The sequence below is a fragment of the Gobius niger genome (assembly GCF_951799975.1).
Source record: "Gobius niger genome assembly, chromosome: 2".
NCBI classification, from domain to species: Eukaryota; Metazoa; Chordata; class Actinopteri; order Gobiiformes; family Gobiidae; genus Gobius; species Gobius niger.
Window position 1 is genome coordinate 32,094,762 of NC_136853.1, and position 19,818 is coordinate 32,114,579.

A 19,818-nucleotide genomic window follows, 5' to 3' on the forward strand; every position below is an offset into this window, starting at 1 on the left:
CTCCAATCAGTGCAATGACCTTATACAATTTCCCATCTGTCCATCACACTTTCTTTATACTGGGAACTCCTCATCAGCCTGCCATGACACGAAATTTATCAACAAGAGGAAAAATAATAGTGACCTTGTGTGGAAATGCCACACAATTATTTGTTTATCTAATTCCCTCAGCGTAACCACGGTAACACATGAGGCGCAAAACTGAACCGCAAGAAACAGCTATGAGCACCACGGGACACGCACAGGGCTGTGTAATGCAATGTGTTGGTGCCAACATCTTGATGCACCAATGCGTATAACACTTTTTTTTTTAAAGTGCATTTGTAAATTTGTAGTTTACAAATTTACACTTTTGGATTGACGTGAACAGTTACCGGATTAAACAAAACACCATTATGTCAACTTAAATCTTTGCCGGATCCTCCAGAATAGTAGGTAAAGCTCAGGGGAAGGGCAGGGTACCGTTGGATTTTTTTCCAATAGCGGTAATTAACAAGTTTGGACGAATACGATTTAATTGATTGTATTTTAAATAAACTTTAAAAAGTCTCCTGATCTTTCATATGAAGAAACTGCAGTCCTGCTCATTCATATTTCATAATGTAGCTACAATTAGGCCCATTAACATGACATAACCATTTATTTTATTTCTGTTTTAGATATTCCTGGTCTGCTCTCGAAAGTAAAACCTCTTAATAAGCCATGGAGTTTTCAGAAGTATTTTAGTTTTATCGTCTTCATGCCTCTCCTGTGATAAACAAGCGTCTCCATGGAGACTCAAGGGAAAGGGGGCGGAGTTAAATGGTCCGCTCAGAGCGGCATGAGAGAAAGGCACAGGAGCAGACCGAAGGAAAGTCGGAAACTCAGTTATAGCGGAAGAAAACTCCACCGCGTCCTCTTAAAACAAAACACGCGGCCTTTGTAAAGCAGCACAGATCGTCAGAAAGTCTCTGCTTCTCCGCTGGTGTCATTTCACTCCAGAGCGTCTAAAACGCTGCTAAATTGGCAGCATGTTGTGGGGACATGGAGCGACGGACTCGATTTTATGATTTAGCCATTTTCCAAATTGTCAGTTTTTAAAAGCATGAATTAATTAATTCGACTTATCGCCCAGCCCTAAATGATTCATCATGTGCAACCATAAAACATAATAATGTGAATTTACTACATAAAAGAGATTCCCATCGGCCCTGGGTCTCTATAGCCTGTCCGACCATGGGAGGGGATCTCTCCTTCTGTGGTTCTCCCCGAGGTTTCTTTAATCCCCCACTGGGTTTTTGAGTTATTCCTCGCCGTGTCGGAGAGTCTAAGGATGGGGGACACCCACGCGGCTCGCCAACACCTGCTGCCGACGTTTATTTGGACATTATGTTTGCCTAAAATAGATACTTAGTTTGCCTGAACTTTACATGGTCTTGTTTATTGTTTTGTTCCATTGCTTTAATGGTAAATAAAAGCGCTTTTCCACCTACATTAGGCACTCAAAGTGTTTTACAGTAATGTTTGGTGCAGCCCTGAGGCAATTCCCGCTGTGATATTGGGCAATACAAAACAATTGATTGACTGATTGATTGAAAAGACTATTTCTTTTTAATGTGTATGATTTATTTGAGCTGAAGCAAGCAAGTGAATTCCTTTAATGCTGTAGATGGCCCGACAGGCATCAAAACTTGGTCTCTAAAGATATTTTGCTTGTGATGCTTTAAAAAAAAAAAAAATTGTACCGGTATTACCTAAACCTTTTTTGATATCATACTGCTCTCGTTTTGCTTTATATGAAAGCTGTAGCTGTATGAAGTTGTAGCTCAGAGTTAAATCTATTCAATGCATCACTGCCTCAAACACAAGGCAACTTCTACTTAGAGAGGAAGATTTGATCGATGAACTTCAGTTACCAAATGGACCAAAGTTGGTTTTGAACGCCCAGCAATCTCACGCCGGATGACCACTAAGTAGTGAGAGTGCGCTATGTGGAGAGCCACTTCCAGGGAAATGGACCAAAGAAGTATCTCAGACCGCGACTGTGTGTTGTTGTTTTTTTTCTCTTGGTATTTTGGTTGTTGCAGCGACAGGAAATGCACAGCTGTTTACTCCCCGTCGGTCTTTAAGTGTGAGAAGGATCCAGATGGCGGCGTGTGCACTAGAGACTGTTCAGGTTATTGAGGAGGAGTCGGGGCTGTGAGCAGACTGCTTCACACAGAGTTTTACTAACCTGAGCGCGGCTGATTTAAAATGCTTTAGAGGCAGCAAGAAATTGATTTATTGTTGATCAAATTAGCTGCATTTTGTATCATTTAAGACATTCATATAATGGAGCTGTGGCAGAAGATAACAAATAAACACAAAAACTGATTGGCTTTGCAGTGTCTTCAGAGTAGAGGCCGATATATCAGCCAGCCAATATATCGGGCCAATATTTGGGAATTTCTCCCCGGGCCTGAAAGTGATAGAGACTCAACAACACCCTCTTAGGCCCTACAGGGGACTGAGAAACATCACAATGAAAATCGGTCTGAAAAAAGCCTGTTAAACACAAGTTTCACCGACTAAACCTCAGTAAATATCGACTCATTTTGATGCTCTTAACCTGGAGAATTCAATCACTGAGTTAGTTTTAACCTCCGCAATTGTATTTTTGATAAAGGAAATAGTGTAGAATAGTCCAGTGATCCTTGTTTAGTGTTTTTACATTATGTTATCGATTGATAAAATTAATAAATGGAGACATCTCTTTTGCAAGAAAAAATTAAGGCTGTATTGATGTCACACTGGAGAAAAGAGGACCATTCACTTTTTCACTCAGAAAAAACCAGGACAGGAATGTTTTCAATAAATCAGCCTTGTGCCCCTAATAAAACGCCCCCTGCTGTCACAGTTCAACACATTTTTCAGTTTAGATGCCTCATATAGGATTATAGACAAGAAATAAAAAAAATAAAAAAAAACGGTCAAAAATATCGGCATCGGGCCATCGGCCAATTAAAATCCCAAGATATCGGCATCAGCCTTACAAAAACCCATATTGGTCGACAGTGCTTAATTTGATGCCGCGTTTGGGGGAACGCATTCCCCTAATTCAATTTTTTTCAGCGTAAAGGATCCGGGAAATATTTAGGAGAATCTGGAAAAAAATGTATCTGATAGAATGATGTCTATACTGAAAGTGTCCCGGCAAATGTTTGGCCTGTTCCTCCAATCCATCACATCAGACCAAAGGTGTTCCTGAAAATACTCATTTACAAATTAAGCACTGTTGGTCGACCTCTGGTCTGGTCTGTTTTGTCTGGGACAAGGCCTCGTGGAAGACCCAGGACACGCTGGTGGGACTATGTCTCCGAGCTGGCCTGGTGTCGCCTCGAGGTCCCCCCAGAACAGCTGGAGGAGGTGTGTGTGGATCGGGAAGTTTGGGCATCTCTGCTGAGACTGCTGCCCCCGCGACCCGGCCCCGGAAAAAGCGGAAGAAAATGGATGGATGGATGGTCGACCTCTACTTCAGAGTTTAAAGTCTTTCTGACAAACGGAATTTCTTGTGTCTTGATGCAATCTTCTGGCTGCAACTATTTACATTTTTGACATAACTGCTTTCAAGAGAAAATAGTTTGCATATTATTTAGTTTAAACTTTAAAAAATATGTTTTAAAATTGAATAAAGATGTCCTTTGTGTTTTGTCATAAAGACATCCTGCAAATGTTTCTTTATATAACTCAAATACAGCACTGAGTATATTTTTACATTTAAACAGACTCGTATTTGCATAAATTGGCCCATATAAAAGTAAACCGTTGCATACAGAGCTGACCTCTTGTTCTCAGATGTCCAACTGAAGTGTCTCTTGATTTACAAAGCCTCTCCTCTTAATGAGGGACTTTATCCAGAAACATAAAGATGTCAAACAAAAGGAGACCACTTCCCTCTTGTTTTTTAGGCAAGACGCCAGAGCCTTCAGATGTACTGCCAGCCACTTCAGTTATGCAAAAGACTTGAGCAAACGAAAGTACGACTTCGATTGTGTTTCCTCATCTGAAAACACAAATGGCCCTTAAGTCATATCATTATTCTGAGCTATTATCTCAAACCTCTTCTACTTGAGGACAGTGCTCATTAAAGATTCAGTGCAGACCATCATCATCCTCCTCCCAGCTCTCGAAGCACATCACAGCAGCCGATTGCACCAAAAATGGCATCTATAAGCCAGATAAGGTTGTTACGGGAATCGGTTTTGGCTATTTATTAATTATAGTATTGAATTCAGACCAAGATTGCTTAGATTAAAAAAAGGTAAATCCTGACTGAAATCTTCACATTTGGCTTGAAATACAGGACATCATGATAGAAACCATTCTGTACATGTTTTAAATTGGAGTCATTTAATAATAATACTTTCCTGCTACAAAACCATGGAGCAGCCTGCAATAAAACAAGCAGCGGGCCAAAAGGGGCGGGACTCTATCCAGTTCTTCTAGTACATCCTCGGTTAAAAAGCAGAGCTGTAATGATGTTTTAGATTTCTCTGAAAGTTTACAGTTTTTTACAGGCATTTGTATGAAAACTCGAGAAGACCGCGAGGTATGATTTTCTAAGGTTGCAGGTTCACCGACTATGGCCCATTCCTGTAAAGTGTAGGTATCATTTTTCACTTGTCCAAATGTGGTCTATGTCCCTGCCCAGTTTCAGCTTTGTACGATGGGGCGGAATGGGTTCGCCACAGAGCCATCTTTTACTACTTTTTATTCTGCGGACCTCACCTAAAATTATAGCTCACATACCTACACATTTTCTATGCCTGTTACTTGTGCATCGATGAAGGGATGCAAGGGATGAATTCTTGCGGTTTCGGGCTCCAGACGCAATTTTAATTAGTCCCTTGTCCCACGCTCGGGCCTAATAATGAAAAGACACAATATGCAGGTTACTTTTTTTTTCTTTTTTTCTTTGCAGTATGGCTTTAATAGGGTTTAATCAGCACCATATAGAAAATGTAAGTGCTTTTTATTCCTTATAGGTTGTTTTCATGCAAAGGGTACATTTAAGATACAGTTAGATATATCTTATAAATCAGTGTTGGGCAGAATACTTTGAAATTGTATTTAGGTACAGAATACTGAATACTTGACTTAAAATGCATTTTGTCACTTGTTCTGTGACTTTATTCAAGAAGAGTACTCTTTCACATAATACTGTGTTTATGTATAAATGTGGCGTCTGATTAAAAACATGTAGATTATGTTTGTTGGAATGCCAATTGGGAACTTATTTACGCTCAATTAAAGCAGTCTTGTTTGCCTTAAAGAGGGGGTATTATGCTTTTTCAATCACATAGCACCAGTCTATATCACATTACAATGATGACGAAACCTTCTGTTGGTCTGTAAATGCAGTAAATTAGAATAACTGCCTTGTATAAAATTGCTCTCTCAAAATGGCTGTAGTGAATGTCTTGAAATAGGCCTCTGTCTCTTTGAGAACCTCTGACCCTTTCCGACACGCCCCCTCCACACCTGTCTGTGGCATCAGTGGGGAGGGGGCTCTGCTGAGGAGCAGTGGTTGGTTACTCGGCTGGTGACGAAAGCTCGGAGGCGTCTCCAGGAGGTGGGGGCGTTCCTAGGAGGACTCAGGCAAACCTATCCCTAAAATGGCTGCTATCAAAGTTTTTACAGATTACTCAAAAATACGTGAATGTGCCAAGGCAACACTTCAGGCATGTTTTTAATGAGGGAATGACATAAGAACATGATGTAAAGCTTGAAAAAGTCGATTTTTCATAATACCCCCCCTTTAATAAATCCTTTTTGTAGTCCCTCTGGGGGTAATACAAGTGTCCCCCTGGTGTCTCTGTCCAGAAAACCACACTTGGAGCTTTCCTGCACCGGGTCAGAGCTACCAATACACACCTATGGAATCACAAAGAAGAAGCTAACAGGCTAACGAGCAAAGCTAACTGCGGGCTAGCGCCACTTAAACAGTATTTACATCCAAGTTGGAGTGAAAATAAAAAGATCTTCATTGTGTAATTGGATGTACAATATCTCTCTCTTAATTTGTCTTTTCTGTCATCGTGGTATTTACTCTCAGACAATAATGAGTAAAAAAAACAACGTAACATGCTACAACACCTGCAGTGGCGCTTATGGCCTCTAGGGGCATGAGTTGCTACTGCTTTAAAAGGACATTAACATATATCAGGAGCAGCAGATCACATGACACATGGTGCACATGTGACGTAAGGAGTTTTCAGGAGGTTTTTTGTGTTTTGGGAGGAGAGACCGGTCATTGATGATTAACAGTGAAGCACTATGCACATGTTTCTTTTCTTTATCATCACTGTTGTGCAACATGAGGCTGAAATGTAATGGTTAAGTATCAAATGTATTCCGTAGATATTAAGAAAGTAACTCTAACAAGTAAGTAACAAGGTTAGTAGATTTTATGATTTATTCCGCTTTCTAATTCCTCGTGACATTTCATGCCAAATGTGTCTTCTCACTGGATCATGTGTCTGTCACTGTCAGAATCTGCTCTTCAGACGTGGCAATGGAAATGGACTGTGCCAATTTGTGACTGTGAAATCAGCAGCCACTCATAGTCCCACAAATAAGTGCAAGAGAATGACATTAAATCAGGCTGCCCTAGTGGTGAGTGTGTCTCCTCCATTAGCTAATCCACATTACAGGTTTGTAACTGAACAGAAACATATACACGCTTCAGTCTCATCAGCCATTAGGTCCTGTGCTTTTGATGGCTTGGACCTTGCATGTGATTGGTTGCATTATTTGGTAACTGTGAGCTTCAGTGTGAAAGGGCCCTTTGGAGGAATGAGATTAAATTGGTTATGACATTTAATTCTCTTTTGGAGACAGCCCGCCTCTGCAGCAGACCGAGGAAGATTATTAGATTTATCTCAAAGAAGAGACAGTGCTCAAAGTCTCTATAACCTTCTTTAAATTGCCTGTGTGCTGAAAAACACTGTCATAAAAGCTGACAGGGTGTCCACTACAGTCTGGACTCAAGGTCAAGTTTTTCTTTTTCAATTGAGGGACACGCCGTTGGTTAGATCAGCTTACTGTATTTCCACCATCACAACCCAATAATAAAGGATAAGCCAATATTAATAAGTACAGCAATGCATCTAAAAAGCACAACAAAGCAGCTAAAGGTAAAGCAGGGATGGGCAAACAAAGCCTGATCTAATCATTAAATCAGTTCCAAACAACTAACTTTCATTCACTGGCTGAAAAACGTGAACTTCACTGTTCTCACCAGCGTTGGGGGAATGGATTACAAAAGTACAAGTTACAAAAAAATCCATTACTTTTTGCAGTAACTAAGGAATATAACATATTACTTACACAATTTACTGGAATATATTAGTCATTACAATTCAAGTAACTCCAGTTCCAAGTGCATTTAAATGTATGAATGAAAAAATGCTACTGGTGTATAAGAGGTGCAGTTGCGTGTAGTTAACGTCGTCAAAACAAAGCAGAGAGAATGGAGGAAAGAGAAGGAAAAGGAAATCTTTGACTGTAGTTTTGTTCGGTGGAATTATTACCATTTTCGGTTTATATTTTGCCAAAAGTAACTTGGCAAAAGGACCTCAAAGTAACTCAAAAGTAACTGAAAGTAGTCTAACTCAGCTACATTTATGAAACAGCAGGCTCATTTGTAATACGAACATATTACATTTTTATATCTGTAACTTCTAATACAGAATATATTACAACATCATTGCTTCTATTTCGCTGTTTTAGGCTGCAGTCTGTTTTATGCTTGTTAGAGAAATATGATTGCCCTGACCTCTCTGGAAAGTGTACAAAGCCAGTGTGGTCAGCTCGGGCACTGATTATTGTTCAGTTTTGCATAAGGTATGAAAGTATGAGAATAAAAGAGTGCCAATTCTCTCCTAAACTTTTCCTTACGGTTTGGTCTGATAAATTCATTGTCAAAAAGTTGTTTTTGTTTTTTGGTCAAAGTTTCACTAACCTGCAGAACGCATTTGCCTGTGGCGTCTTGTGCAAATAACAGTCAATGTATCCAATTCACTTTCACTAAACATTAATTTTAGATTTTATTCTTGCGTAAATGACTGCTTACCCGCTGACAGCTGCATCCATCCGCAGATTTTGTAAACTGTGCCGGTGCTGCAGAAGAAGAAGAGCGCGAAGCAGCCGATGCAGGTGAGCACGAGCACCATGGACATCCCGATGAAGAAGGACGCGGCTTTGAACGCGCTGGACGGGATGGAGCTAAACTCCGTGAAGCTGCCCTGACAGCTCAGATCCCGGGACAGCCCGTTGCCGATGCAGTAGTGAAAGAGGCCAAAGTAACCGGCCTGAGGGGTGTCCGCGCCGTCCCCAATCCAGTAAGGCTGAATGAAGCAGACCACATTTACGATGGCAAACAGGATCGTGAAGATGGCCCACAGCACGCCGATGGCACGGGAGTTACGCACGTAGTTGGTCTGGTAGATTTTGGCAGCTTCGGACGCGGGGAGCATGGCGCTGGTAGAGGGAGCCCCGGGCACCATTCTCTGAGGCAAAAGGTCTGTAAATGAATCAGTCGCTGTTGTTTTTTTAGTGTGTGTGTGTGTCTTTTAAATCAAACTACCACACGAGCCTTGAACGCACCATTCCATGAAACACTCTGCTTCCCCTCGTCGTTCACCAAAAACCTGTGTGAGCATTGACAGCTCTCACCTAACAGTCACATCCGAGAATTGTGAAAAATCTTTGACTGTCCATCGCTTTTCCATTCATCTCTCCCTCTCTCGCTCTGTGTGAATTACTTGTGCACGAGGGGAACTATTAATCCAAAACGTAATCCCAAATCACGAAGGATTGACTGTAGCTCGCAGAATGACTCAAATCTCAATCCCGGACTACATTACCTACCTCTGTGGCGACCAGAGGCACCTGTCAGTCGTGTTTCGAGACGCGGCGAGACGCGGGGCTTGTCTCTGTGAACATCACTGAGATAAATTCACCGATGCTCGAGTCCTTCAACAGCAGCAGCAAGTACCATCTGAATTGCAGTTGGATGAGACGGGACCAACCCACTGCTTTTAATCCCGCGCTGACGTAGAAGGACACAATTAAGCGGCGCATTTCTACTATTAATTCACTTAAAAATATAAAGGCTGGCAAAACAATGTATATCCTAAAAAAGTAAACTTGGCTCCTCCTAAAAAAAATGTATGGGTGTTGTTGTTGTTATTTTTTAATATATACAATTACACATTTTCCTCTGGTAAAATGTAATGTTGTATCCCTGGTCCTATTTGCTCTGTCATTGTTATGTGTATAAACGTTAATAAAAATAAAAAAAATAAAATAAAAAATAAAAAAAATACAATTACACATTTTCCTCTGGTAAAATGTAATGTTGTATCCCCGGTCCTATTTGCTCTGTCATTGTTATGTGTATAAACGTTAATAAAAAAAAATAAAAAATACAAATTAATTAAAACAACAACAAAAATAGCGTCGCCAAAACTAGGACAAAAAAAATTACATCCAAACGCTTAAAAAATAAAAATAAAAATAAAAAAACAGAAAGGAGTGAAGCAACAGCGAAATAATTTGCATTGTGAGACTCGCAGAGCAAATAAACTACATCACCCATAATGCACCCGGCTTATCTCAATTCCGATTGGTCGTTACACCAGGAAGTCTTGACTTGACAGCAGGACAACGGCGCGAAATCACCCAAAACAACGTGCGGCAGCTCCTCTCGCTTGTTTACGGTTCTCTCTCGGGATATTTAACCGCTGTAGTGGTTTGCTCGTTGGGAAAAGTGAGATGCCGGGACCGCTGCTGCACCCGGGATACGACGAGGAGAAACTTCGGAAGATCGCGGAGCTGTTGCCGTGCAGGGAGGTCCAGGCTGAGCTCCTGCTGGCTCTGATGGGACAGGTTTGTCTTTAGAAATGGACAATCTGCCTTTTTGTGTGGAAAAGCTGACGGTGCTGCTTGTAGTTTTGTTGACTGACACACATGAATTGTTTGTTTACGTCTGCAGCCAGAGCACCACAGTTACCCTGCCATTTTTATCTACGGTCATCGAGCGTCTGGGAAGAGTCACACAATAAATATGTTGATGAAGGAGTTGGAGGTAAGCGAAAGAAGCAGTGGGCTAGATGTACTGCCTGCCCAGGGTAAAAAACCTCTGGGGTTGAGTTTGCTATAGGGGCGGACTGGCCATGTGTCCATTCTGGAAGAGCACAGAAGGGCCACTGGCTCTAGGGCCACCAGTCCTACCTCAACCGAGCTTTACCCAAATCTGAAAGCTAAAAAGAAAAGCATCAAAATAGCGAGAAGAAGAGGATGAAAACAAAACAAAAATGTGCTGGAAAAGCAACAAAAAAGTGACAAAAACATGAGAAAAACACGGACAAAAAATGATAGAAAAAATAATGGAAAAAAACCAACAAATATATGACAAAAATGACAAAAAGTTTCCATTACTTTTGTAGGTCTTAGCTTTCAAATGAGGCGTTACATTGTTGATCTCCAGTCGAGAGGCTTTTAGATTTGGGTAAAGCCCAGTATAAAAAAAAACATGAATCTAAAAGGAATTCCGTGGAGTATGGTGCACCACAAGGTTACATTTTGGGACCGTTATTATTTATTATTTATATGAATGATTTTGCTTCTGTTTCTACAACCACCTTTCCTGTTCTTTTTGCTGATGATGCCGATCCATAAAATAATAATAAAAATAAAAAGTCGACCTGGGGAAAATGCACTCGTTATTGTTAAGGCGGGGGGTTAGAGGTTAAAATATGTTTTTGTGGAAGTGTCACAATTACGCTATTTTGGGCCAGGCTGGTCAGAGTCCAGGGCTGTTTTTCAGTCCCAGTCCGCCCCTGGTTTGCTACATGGCCAAAGTGTGACGTCATTTGACTCCCTGAATACTAGTATGGATATGGATTGAAATGAGAACAAATTTAGAATTAAAACAACAATCTTTGAAAACACATTTTGTGCAATCAACAACATGTTAATGACTCTATTTTTAAAAGGGTACCTCATTACATATACTGGACAGTGGGGGGAAAAAATATGTGGCCGAAATCCAATAGAAAGTCTATGGGGAAGTGACCAAATTATTTTTTGTCCCCACGGTATGTGTAATGGTGCTGGGATGATATACTCTTATCACGATACTCAGGGGCTGAGCCATATTGTGATACTGTACGTAATTATGATTAGTAATATGTTTCCCTTAAAAAGTGTATACAGTCATGTGTCCAAAGTTTATGAATCAAATGATAGTTGACATTTATTGAGGTTAAGATTGAAAAGTGCATTAACACAAAATGTAGCTAAGTGCTGTGTAACTGTTACTGTAAAACGAAGGAGTGCAGGATAAAAATGTACTTAAAGTATTGCGCTGCTTGGTATTGCAGCACAAAGTAATGCGATTGTATCGAATCTGATATTTTGTCCCAGCCCTATGTAATGAAGTAACCGTTTAAAAGCACACTGACATTTTGTTAATGAATTGCACAAAAAACATGTTTTCAAAGATTGCTGTTTATATTTTTTTCAACATTTCTTCTTTCAATCCATATATAAATAATCTCTATATTCCCAGATACAAAGCGTCTCTATGAGATCCCCAGGGTATAACTTCAAGGTCGATGAGGGAGGGGTAAATGTTATCCAATTGAGATAGAATTCTCCAGGATTGTTTTCTAACTATTTTGAATTCCAAGGGTTGGCTCTTAAAGTACTAAGTAACTTGTTTACCTTAATAAATCCCTCTGGCGATAATACAAGTGTTGATGGGATGATTGTGGGGTCTTTTATCTGCCCCTGGTGTCTCTGGCGGAAACCCACAATTGCAACTTCGCTGCCTACGGGTCGGAGCCACCAAACACACTAATGGAATCACGAAGAAGAAGCTAACAGGCTAACGGGCAAAGCTAACTGCGGGCTAGCGCCACTTAAACAGTATTTACAGCCAAGTTTGAGTGAAAAAAAAGATTTCCATTGTGTAATTAGATGTACAATAGCCCCCTCTCCCTTTGTCTTTTCTGTCATTGTAGTATTTACTGTAAAAAAATAAATAAAAAAACGCCACTGTGGCGCTTATGGCCTCTAGAGGCGTGAGTTACTTCATACTGCTTTAATCAAAATATATGCAAAACCAGCTGAATTCTTGTTTCTTTCTCCAGCTGCCCCACGTCATGGTCAGCTGTGTTGAATGTCTCTCTGTAGCGTTGCTCTTTGAACAAGTGCTCCTGTCCTTCTTTGGTGCTGATGCCGCCGCTCTGCTGCCACGTTGTCCCTCTCTGTCTGACTTTGTCCGCATCTACAGACAGCAATGCTCGGAGTCACCAGCCAAACAGACTAGATACATCGTAAGTGCTTTACAATTCATGCTTCACTTCTATAATCGTTCAACTCAGACCATAGTTAACCCAAAAAAAGTTAATTTGTTCTCCTTGTGTTGAACATTTTTTCTTTTCTTTTTTTCAATCAGACCAGTGAGGTTTTTTTTCACACCTGACAGTTTCAACTGCTCACCTTCTGCAATCTTCCTCAGAGTTGGTCACATGATGGTGTGTCTTGTCAGCTGATTTACACAGGTTTTGACGTAAAAAGGACAACGGTGCCGTCTGCAGTTCGACTTCTTCAGTACAGGGTCCCAGGTGTGTAAAACCAAAAAGGCCCCCTTCATGCCAGTTTACTGTACCGCCACTGTAAACCTAATCAGCTGACGAGACACGTCACAGCGACATCATGTGACCAACTCTGAGGAAGATTGCAGAAAGTGTGCAATCAAAACTGTCAAACACACACACGTCTGATTTTAAAATATAAACGTTTACAAAACATATTTATTCAGGAATTATTGCTGTGAAGTATTTTTTTTGTTTGGTAAAATGTGTGTTCCATTTGCTGGTAAAGAAAAAAACAAATCTTTGAAAACTGGCAAGAGTGTTTGTTTTGTAGATTATGGAAAAGGCAGAGATGCTCAGAGATACAGACGCCAATCTCCTTCCTGCTCTCCTCCGTCTTCAGGAACTGGTGAGATATTTGTTGTAGTTTTTCAGTGCATTCATTTTTATAGACAATTTTATAATTACAGTGGGGAAAAAAAGTATTTGGCCAAAATCCAATACAATGTCTATGTGAAACTGACCAAATACTTTTTTTCCCCACTGTAAATCATTACTTTACTTGACATGTGATTAAGGTGACCACATGACATGGCCTGAAATTTGGGACGGGGTCTGGGAGGGAGGGGACGGACATGCGCATTGTGTACCATTGTGTACCGAGGAGTGTGCGCCCGTCACGGCTCTTTTAAAGACTTTAAGGAGTGTTTTAAGAGTTATTTCCACTGGTCACCAAAACAATGTAACGCAGGGATGAGTGAGTGATGCAACACTGTGAGGAAACAAGGCAGTGAGGCTGTTTACAAGAGAGAGAAAGGCATCAAAGTTTCTCGTCTCTGCCCTCAAATGTTACAGCGATCCCTGTGCGGACCAGGGTGCTGGGTGAAACATCACATGCACCTGCGTGTGCTCTAGTGCTCTCAGACAATAATAACCAGCCTCAAAAGAGGCCTTTTGTGTGTATTGGACTTTAATTGAGGCAGTAACTGCTGCTGATGCAGGACTAGGATCATATTCTGGACAGTCTGGGCTGGATTCAGGATCTGGGACAAAAGCCTTTAATTCAATACTGATTTTTTCGGGACGTATGGTCACCCTACATGAGAGTCGCCTTATTCTCTCAAAGGCCAAATGCTTGTCTGCAGCCAAACTTTTTTTCTGCTAATAACAGCATTTCTCCCTGTTTTGCGCAGGTTGAAGACAATGTTACTGTGATCCTGCTCAGTGAAATTGTGTGGGACAAGTTCAGGCCTAACACTGGTTGTTTTGAGCCTCTCCTGCTGCATTTTTCCGACTACAGCAAAGGTATTGGAATACAGCCTCAGACTTTGTTACGCTGCCAGATGATGACGTGGTGGTTGTACCTGTGATTTAGTTTTGGCACCAGCTTTAAGTGTAAAACTATACTGGAAGTTTCACACTCACACATCTCTCAACATCTCTGACTGTTTCTGCTTTCACCTTCAGGGGAGCTGCAGCAGATCTTGTCAAAAGACAGGCATCCTTCATATTCGGCCGAGTTTTACTCCTCCTACATCAACATCTTACTGGGCGTTTTCTACTCTGTTTGTCGGGACCTCCGAGAACTGCGTCACCTGGTCATTTAGTTTCTAAAATAATATTTATTGAATGTGCTTGATCACATTGTATTCAACTTCTCCACTTTTTGTTTAACAGGCAGCTCTTAATTTTTCAAAGTTCTGTGAACCTCTGGAAGAAGGCAAAGGTAATGAGAAAGTAACTGGCCTCATTATGCACCAATTGATCATTTTCCTTATGTATTATGTGTCAAAATGTATGGATCTAGTGTAATACTGTTTTCATCTGTGGATTTACACGTGAAATTTGAAAAATTTGAATATCGTATTTATTTCTGTAATTCAACTTAAACTGTGAAACTAATATATGATGTACATCTCAAGTCTTTGTTATAATTTTGATGATTATGGTTTACAGTCGATTTTCAAAATATTCTAATTTTCTGAGATTATAAATTTGGGTTTTTCTATAAACTGAGCCATAATAATCAAAATGATAATAATCAAAAACAAATAAAGGCTACATATCTCACTTTGCATGTACTGAGTCTATATTAGTCTCACAGTTTAAGTTGAATAAGAGAAATAATGCACTTTTTAACAATATTCAAATTTTTTCCGAGTTTCACCTGTATTTGGCCAACAACTAGGTGGAAATATCTCTGCCTTTGTTAATGCATTGAACTCTCTTGTTTTTCTTTTTTCTTTTCCAGTTAAGGAAAGCGACACACACAAACTGTGGAGAAACATTGAACCTCATTTGAAGAAAGCAATGCAAACGGTTTACCTTCGAGAGGTGTCGAGGTTTGTGTTTGACGTTACTGTGTGTAAAAACCTAACGATTCGGGTATTTACGTAAACTGTGTTCAGTCTTCAGTGGGAGAAGATGCAAGAAATGGAGGAAAAGGAAGCTGGAGCAGTAAGAGGTGCTGTATTACATTCACTCTTATTTCTAAATCTTTATATCGCTTCTTCCATGCTACAACATTGACTTATTTCAACAGGTTTATCAGCTCATACTCATGTTGAATTGCCTTATTACTCAAAGTTTCTATTAATTGCCGCCTACCTGGCATCATACAACCCAGCCCGAACAGACAAACGCTTCTTCGTCAAGGTACAATCTTAATTAAAACATAGACATTACTTTTATTATGTATATGTATGTATTAAGTATATCGTTAAATTTGTATGTTTGTATCATTTAACAGCATCATGGTAAAATAAAGAAAACTAACTTTTTGAAGAAGAATGAAAAGGTAACATTCTGTTTCAGCAGCAAATGATTTAGTATCATCTTAATTTGCTGTTCCAATTCTTTCTTTTTGACGATTGATGAACCTCCAGACCAGTAATCATCTCCTGGGACCAAAGCCCTTCCCACTCGACCGCATGCTGGCGATCTTCTACAGTGTTGTGGACAGCAGAGTGGCCCCTTCAGCCAGTATTTTCTCTCAGGTCAGACTTTACGGGTCTTGTATAAGATTTTCAAACACATAACAAGTTGACCTGCAGACAAATTCTACACTAATATTCTGCATGCAGATATTGGCTGTAGTTTCTTATTGAATAGAAGTGTTCCATCTGTCTGCGACTCATTTCAGTTTTGTTCCTTGTAGATCTCCTCCTTGGTGACACTCCAGCTGCTGAACCAGGCCAGTCACGATGACCAGCTCGATGCCCCCAAGTACAAATGTGCCGTTTCCATGGACTTTATTTGTGCCATCTCCAGGTGTGTAAATATTTCATGACTCGAGTGACTTAGAATTAACTGAGGCGCAAAAAAAAAACCTGCTCTAACTCTGCCCAACTTGTGTTTTTCTAGGACAGTCAACTTTGATATTGTGAAGTATTTGTACGATTTCCTCTGAGGCTGCTGTGCAAAAGAAGAGCTGACACACATCGAGAGTAAGACATAAGGAGCTTTGCACTTGAATGCACTTAAGTACATGCATCATGTGGAACTGGGGCTCAAATGGGTCCCACAAAAATAATCAAGCTGACACTGACCTCTAGTGGTTGCTTCATGAATACTCTGTACTGTAGCGTTTTTAAGAAATGTAGCATTTGTAAAATAAACGTTCTTTAATATACTTACACTTTCATTTATAAATACCTGTGTGTAAGTGCTTGTTAAAAGAGCTTTGTGGTTGTGGCTGTAGTCTGACTACAACAAAGTGCTCAGTGGGAGAAAACTTTCTTCAGCCAGGAGAATAAAACAATCACACATCAGACTCATGGTTGGTTGTGAATATTCAGTCTTTTAATAATTTCCATCCACTGTACGTCAAATTATTTATCAAACCGCAAATTGCACATCAACAGAGAAGGCAGCGATATCAACCAACTGATGTTTTCATACTTCACATTCTTGCAAAGCGGACAAAGATTGATCTTAACAGCGTGACTTTTCAAAAATATATTGGTTTATAATATGAAAATGTACAAAATATTAAAATACATTAAGACATAAATGTAAAGAATAAACATAAAATGGAGGCATTGTTTCAAATTGTTGTTCTGCACTCCTCTGGCCCATAGTGCAGATTAATACAGTAAATATCCACTAACTGCAAGGAGCCCATCTCACTCCCAAGTCATCCCAAAACATCTATGGGCCTGCAGCAAAGTCACGTTGTGCAACATGAAAACAAAGATCTGGGACACAGTGTTGTCCTTCTGACAAAAGATGTACTTTCTACTCCCCGTCGGGAAGTTTGTCCTCTGCATTTGATCCATTCTTCGATGCCGCTGGGGCAGGAGCAAGGGCAAAGTAAATGTGTTCTAAATGCTGCGTCTTCTGTTGTGGATCATCGCTACAATGTGAGTGAGGTCCAGACTCTTCATCATCACCTCCATAAATTCTTCATCACTGCGAGCCCCAGCAACAAACTCCTCCAGGGACAGTTCGCCTGGAAAAACAAGTGATGGAGGCAGCTTGTTAGTGTATCTATTTTAATTTTATGGTTGTTCTGTACTTCACAGCCCCGTCTTCATATCGTTACCAAGAGACTAAGGCTCATTCATACTTCACAAGACGCAAGAACTTCTTGCACCCTGAGCTGCAGAACAAAATGAAGTCACTTTTGCCTTGTAGCCATGGAACTGTCGTCAGTTACAAAATGTTTCGATGGCGACAAGACAAAAGTGACTCATTTTGTTCTGCAGCTCAGGGTGCAAGAAGTTCTTGCGTCTTGTGAAGTATGAATGAGCCTTAACTTGCCACGTTTATTGGAAATTTGCAGTCTTTACTCTGGATTAAGGTTATTATATGAAATACATTTGGTGACCATTGTAATGACCATAATTACTATGCTAATTAGTCTCATGACTGAATGATTTTTGTTACAGTATTTTTAAGTGTAAGCTGAGTAGACTCACCGTCTCCATTAATATCAATCTTGTCAAATACTCTGTTGGTGAATTCTTCAACACTGCACTCTTGGTTTTCATTTCCATTGATTGCTCGAATTGCCTGAAGAAAGAGAAACAAATGAGCTATGTCCACAGACTGTGCAGAAAGAATAAAGTTAAGAATAAACTGCACCTTTATGATGTTGAGCAGTTCATGCCGGTCAATGCAACCGTTGCCATCCACATCATAAATTTTGAAATACCAGCGCAGCTTGTGCTCCATCTTTCCACGCATCACCAAACTCAGGGCAGCCACATACTCCATGAAGTCTATGTACCCGTCCTATTCAGCAAACATTAAACAATGAGAGGATTAGATTAAGTAGTTCTGTCAATAACAAAGACAGGTTTTTCGGGGCAAATGGAATGGGCTAGAATGGGCCTTTAAATCAAGAGACAGTAGTTCTCTGAAGAACAAACTTGGCATTTAAACATTGTTTACAGACGATCCCGTTATATCATGCATGTGATTACAGCAGCCCTGTGTGAGCTGTGGTGACACTAAATATAGCCAAGACCCTGTCTCTCACACCTCACTAGACAAGTGTGATGGAAATGTGACATTTTTAAAGTCGTCGAACTAAGGTTGTAATAGAAACTTTCTCCCTTTTTTTTTTTTTTTACCAATCGGCACCAAAGCTATAATGCTGATGCCAACAGCCCTTCACCTCAGAAACTCTCTGTAACCTAGTCACTAGTCACCTCACATACAGTACAATAACATCAAAGTCCATTTAATTATTTTTGTTTTTTGTGTCATAGAGTCAGTTTCCTGGCAGCATTCATGTCCACCATTGCCTGAAAGATTTAAAGTGCTGCAGCTCTATAAATATGCAAGATGTCTTGTTAGATGTGAAGATGACTAGTTCCACAACAAAGCTGCATTAACACAAAAGTATATTTTGTCTTAGCCCTACTTACTATAGTATGAAATGTAAACAGAAACTCAAACTGAAAACTGCTGCCTTACCTTGTTCATGTCAAATGTGCGAAACATTTGCTCAATGTAGGCGTTGGCCTCTGGGTCGAGACCTCGCAGTCCAAAGAACTGTTTGAACTCATGCAGGGTGAGCTGTCCGGAAGGGCACTCAGTCATGAACTTCTTGTACCACAGATGCATCTCCACGGCCTGAAGGTCGTCCACTGTGCAGCCGTTTGAGTTCCCCATTTCTGCTTCAGGACGCCTCACTGTCCAATTGGTCTACTGTGAGACAGAGGGTCTCCCTCTTCACAGTCACACAACACAGGACATCTGGCAGGTTGGTCCACTAGTGTTGGGCTTTTATAGTGGACTAAGTTTTGAGGTGAGCCCTAAGTGCCCTCCTTTAGTCTGATCACTGTGTAATCCAGACAAACGGGCTTAGGCTGCTGGACACGTTTCATAGAAATGCTGACCAATACAATAACATGTTATCCCTTGTGTCACATGGAGGGAAGGACATCCAGCTCATGCATCTGAGCTCAACCATGAGGCAGTGTTTTCTAGTGTTTTCATTTATACCAAAGTGGTAACTCATATTAAGATTAAAGCAATTGTATTTTATTGTTAGTAAATAGAATAGTTTTACATAAAACTAAACGCGTAAGAAATTATATAAAGTCACACACATTACACTGTCACAGTATTTCAAAAATACCAGCATTTGGAAAAGCAGTTCATGATACATTTGGTGGTAACAAAAATAAATCAGTTATACCAATCAATGCAAAAATATATAAAATACAGAAACGTACACATGTAATGCGGAGTAGTTAAATCGATGTCAGTATAAGTGCCGTTGCTCTAATTGCTGTAGTTAGTTGCCTACATTATATACATTCCACAGTAGTAGTGCAAAAAGGTTTGTTCTTCATACACCACAGGAAAAGCAACTTCAGGAGCACATGCTGCCACTGGAAAGAATACTAATATTGATACATACAAATGCCTCTAAAAGATTCATTAACAGTAAAGTTTGTAACTTTATGATGAACCTTTTCAAAAGGTTGAGTGCAGTATGTTTGTAGAGTGGCCATGCACCAGAACAGAAAGGCATCATAGCTGCAAATACTCATTTGCATCATTGTCACATGGCATCTATGAGAAAACTGGCAATTGTATTTAGTAGGATCACACACATATACATTATACATTGACTAATGACTTCAATAACCCATTTAAAAAGTAGTAAATACAAAAATTACTTTTATAAGGCAGTATTGGTTAAATGAATTAGTGTCACACTGGTTATGCAGCCGACTGG

At 40.2% G+C, this 19,818-nt stretch overlaps 3 protein-coding genes across 3 annotated transcripts in view; 1 reads left to right on the forward strand and 2 right to left on the reverse strand.

The window, feature by feature from the left end:
* Positions 1-9,099, reverse strand: part of lhfpl3 (LHFPL tetraspan subfamily member 3) — a 31,264-nt gene extending 22,165 nt beyond the window's left edge. Inside the window, exon 1 of the mRNA XM_079551223.1 lies at positions 8,093-9,099. Coding sequence (XP_079407349.1) covers positions 8,093-8,525 — 433 coding nt within the window. The 5' untranslated portion in view covers positions 8,526-9,099. The remainder of the gene's footprint in view (positions 1-8,092) is intronic.
* A 429-nt stretch (positions 9,100-9,528) lies between these two features.
* On the forward strand, positions 9,529-16,208 carry orc5 (origin recognition complex, subunit 5). The gene is made up of 14 exons (XM_079582984.1): positions 9,529-9,909; positions 10,016-10,108; positions 12,177-12,362; positions 12,958-13,032; positions 13,817-13,928; positions 14,091-14,221; positions 14,301-14,349; positions 14,875-14,965; positions 15,032-15,087; positions 15,166-15,278; positions 15,373-15,420; positions 15,509-15,619; positions 15,781-15,893; positions 15,987-16,208. The coding sequence occupies exons 1-14, from the start codon at positions 9,796-9,798 to the stop codon at positions 16,030-16,032; spliced, it is 1,338 nt and encodes a 445-aa protein (XP_079439110.1). The 5' UTR covers positions 9,529-9,795; the 3' UTR covers positions 16,033-16,208.
* A 475-nt stretch (positions 16,209-16,683) lies between these two features.
* On the reverse strand, positions 16,684-18,743 carry guca1aa (guanylate cyclase activator 1Aa; the record flags this gene model as incomplete). The annotated part of the gene is made up of 4 exons (XM_079551637.1): positions 16,684-17,073; positions 17,543-17,636; positions 17,709-17,858; positions 18,546-18,743. 4 exons carry the CDS (start codon positions 18,741-18,743, stop codon positions 16,946-16,948), a joined length of 570 nt encoding a protein of 189 aa, XP_079407763.1. The 3' UTR covers positions 16,684-16,945.
* Positions 18,744-19,818: the final 1,075 nt, after the last annotated feature.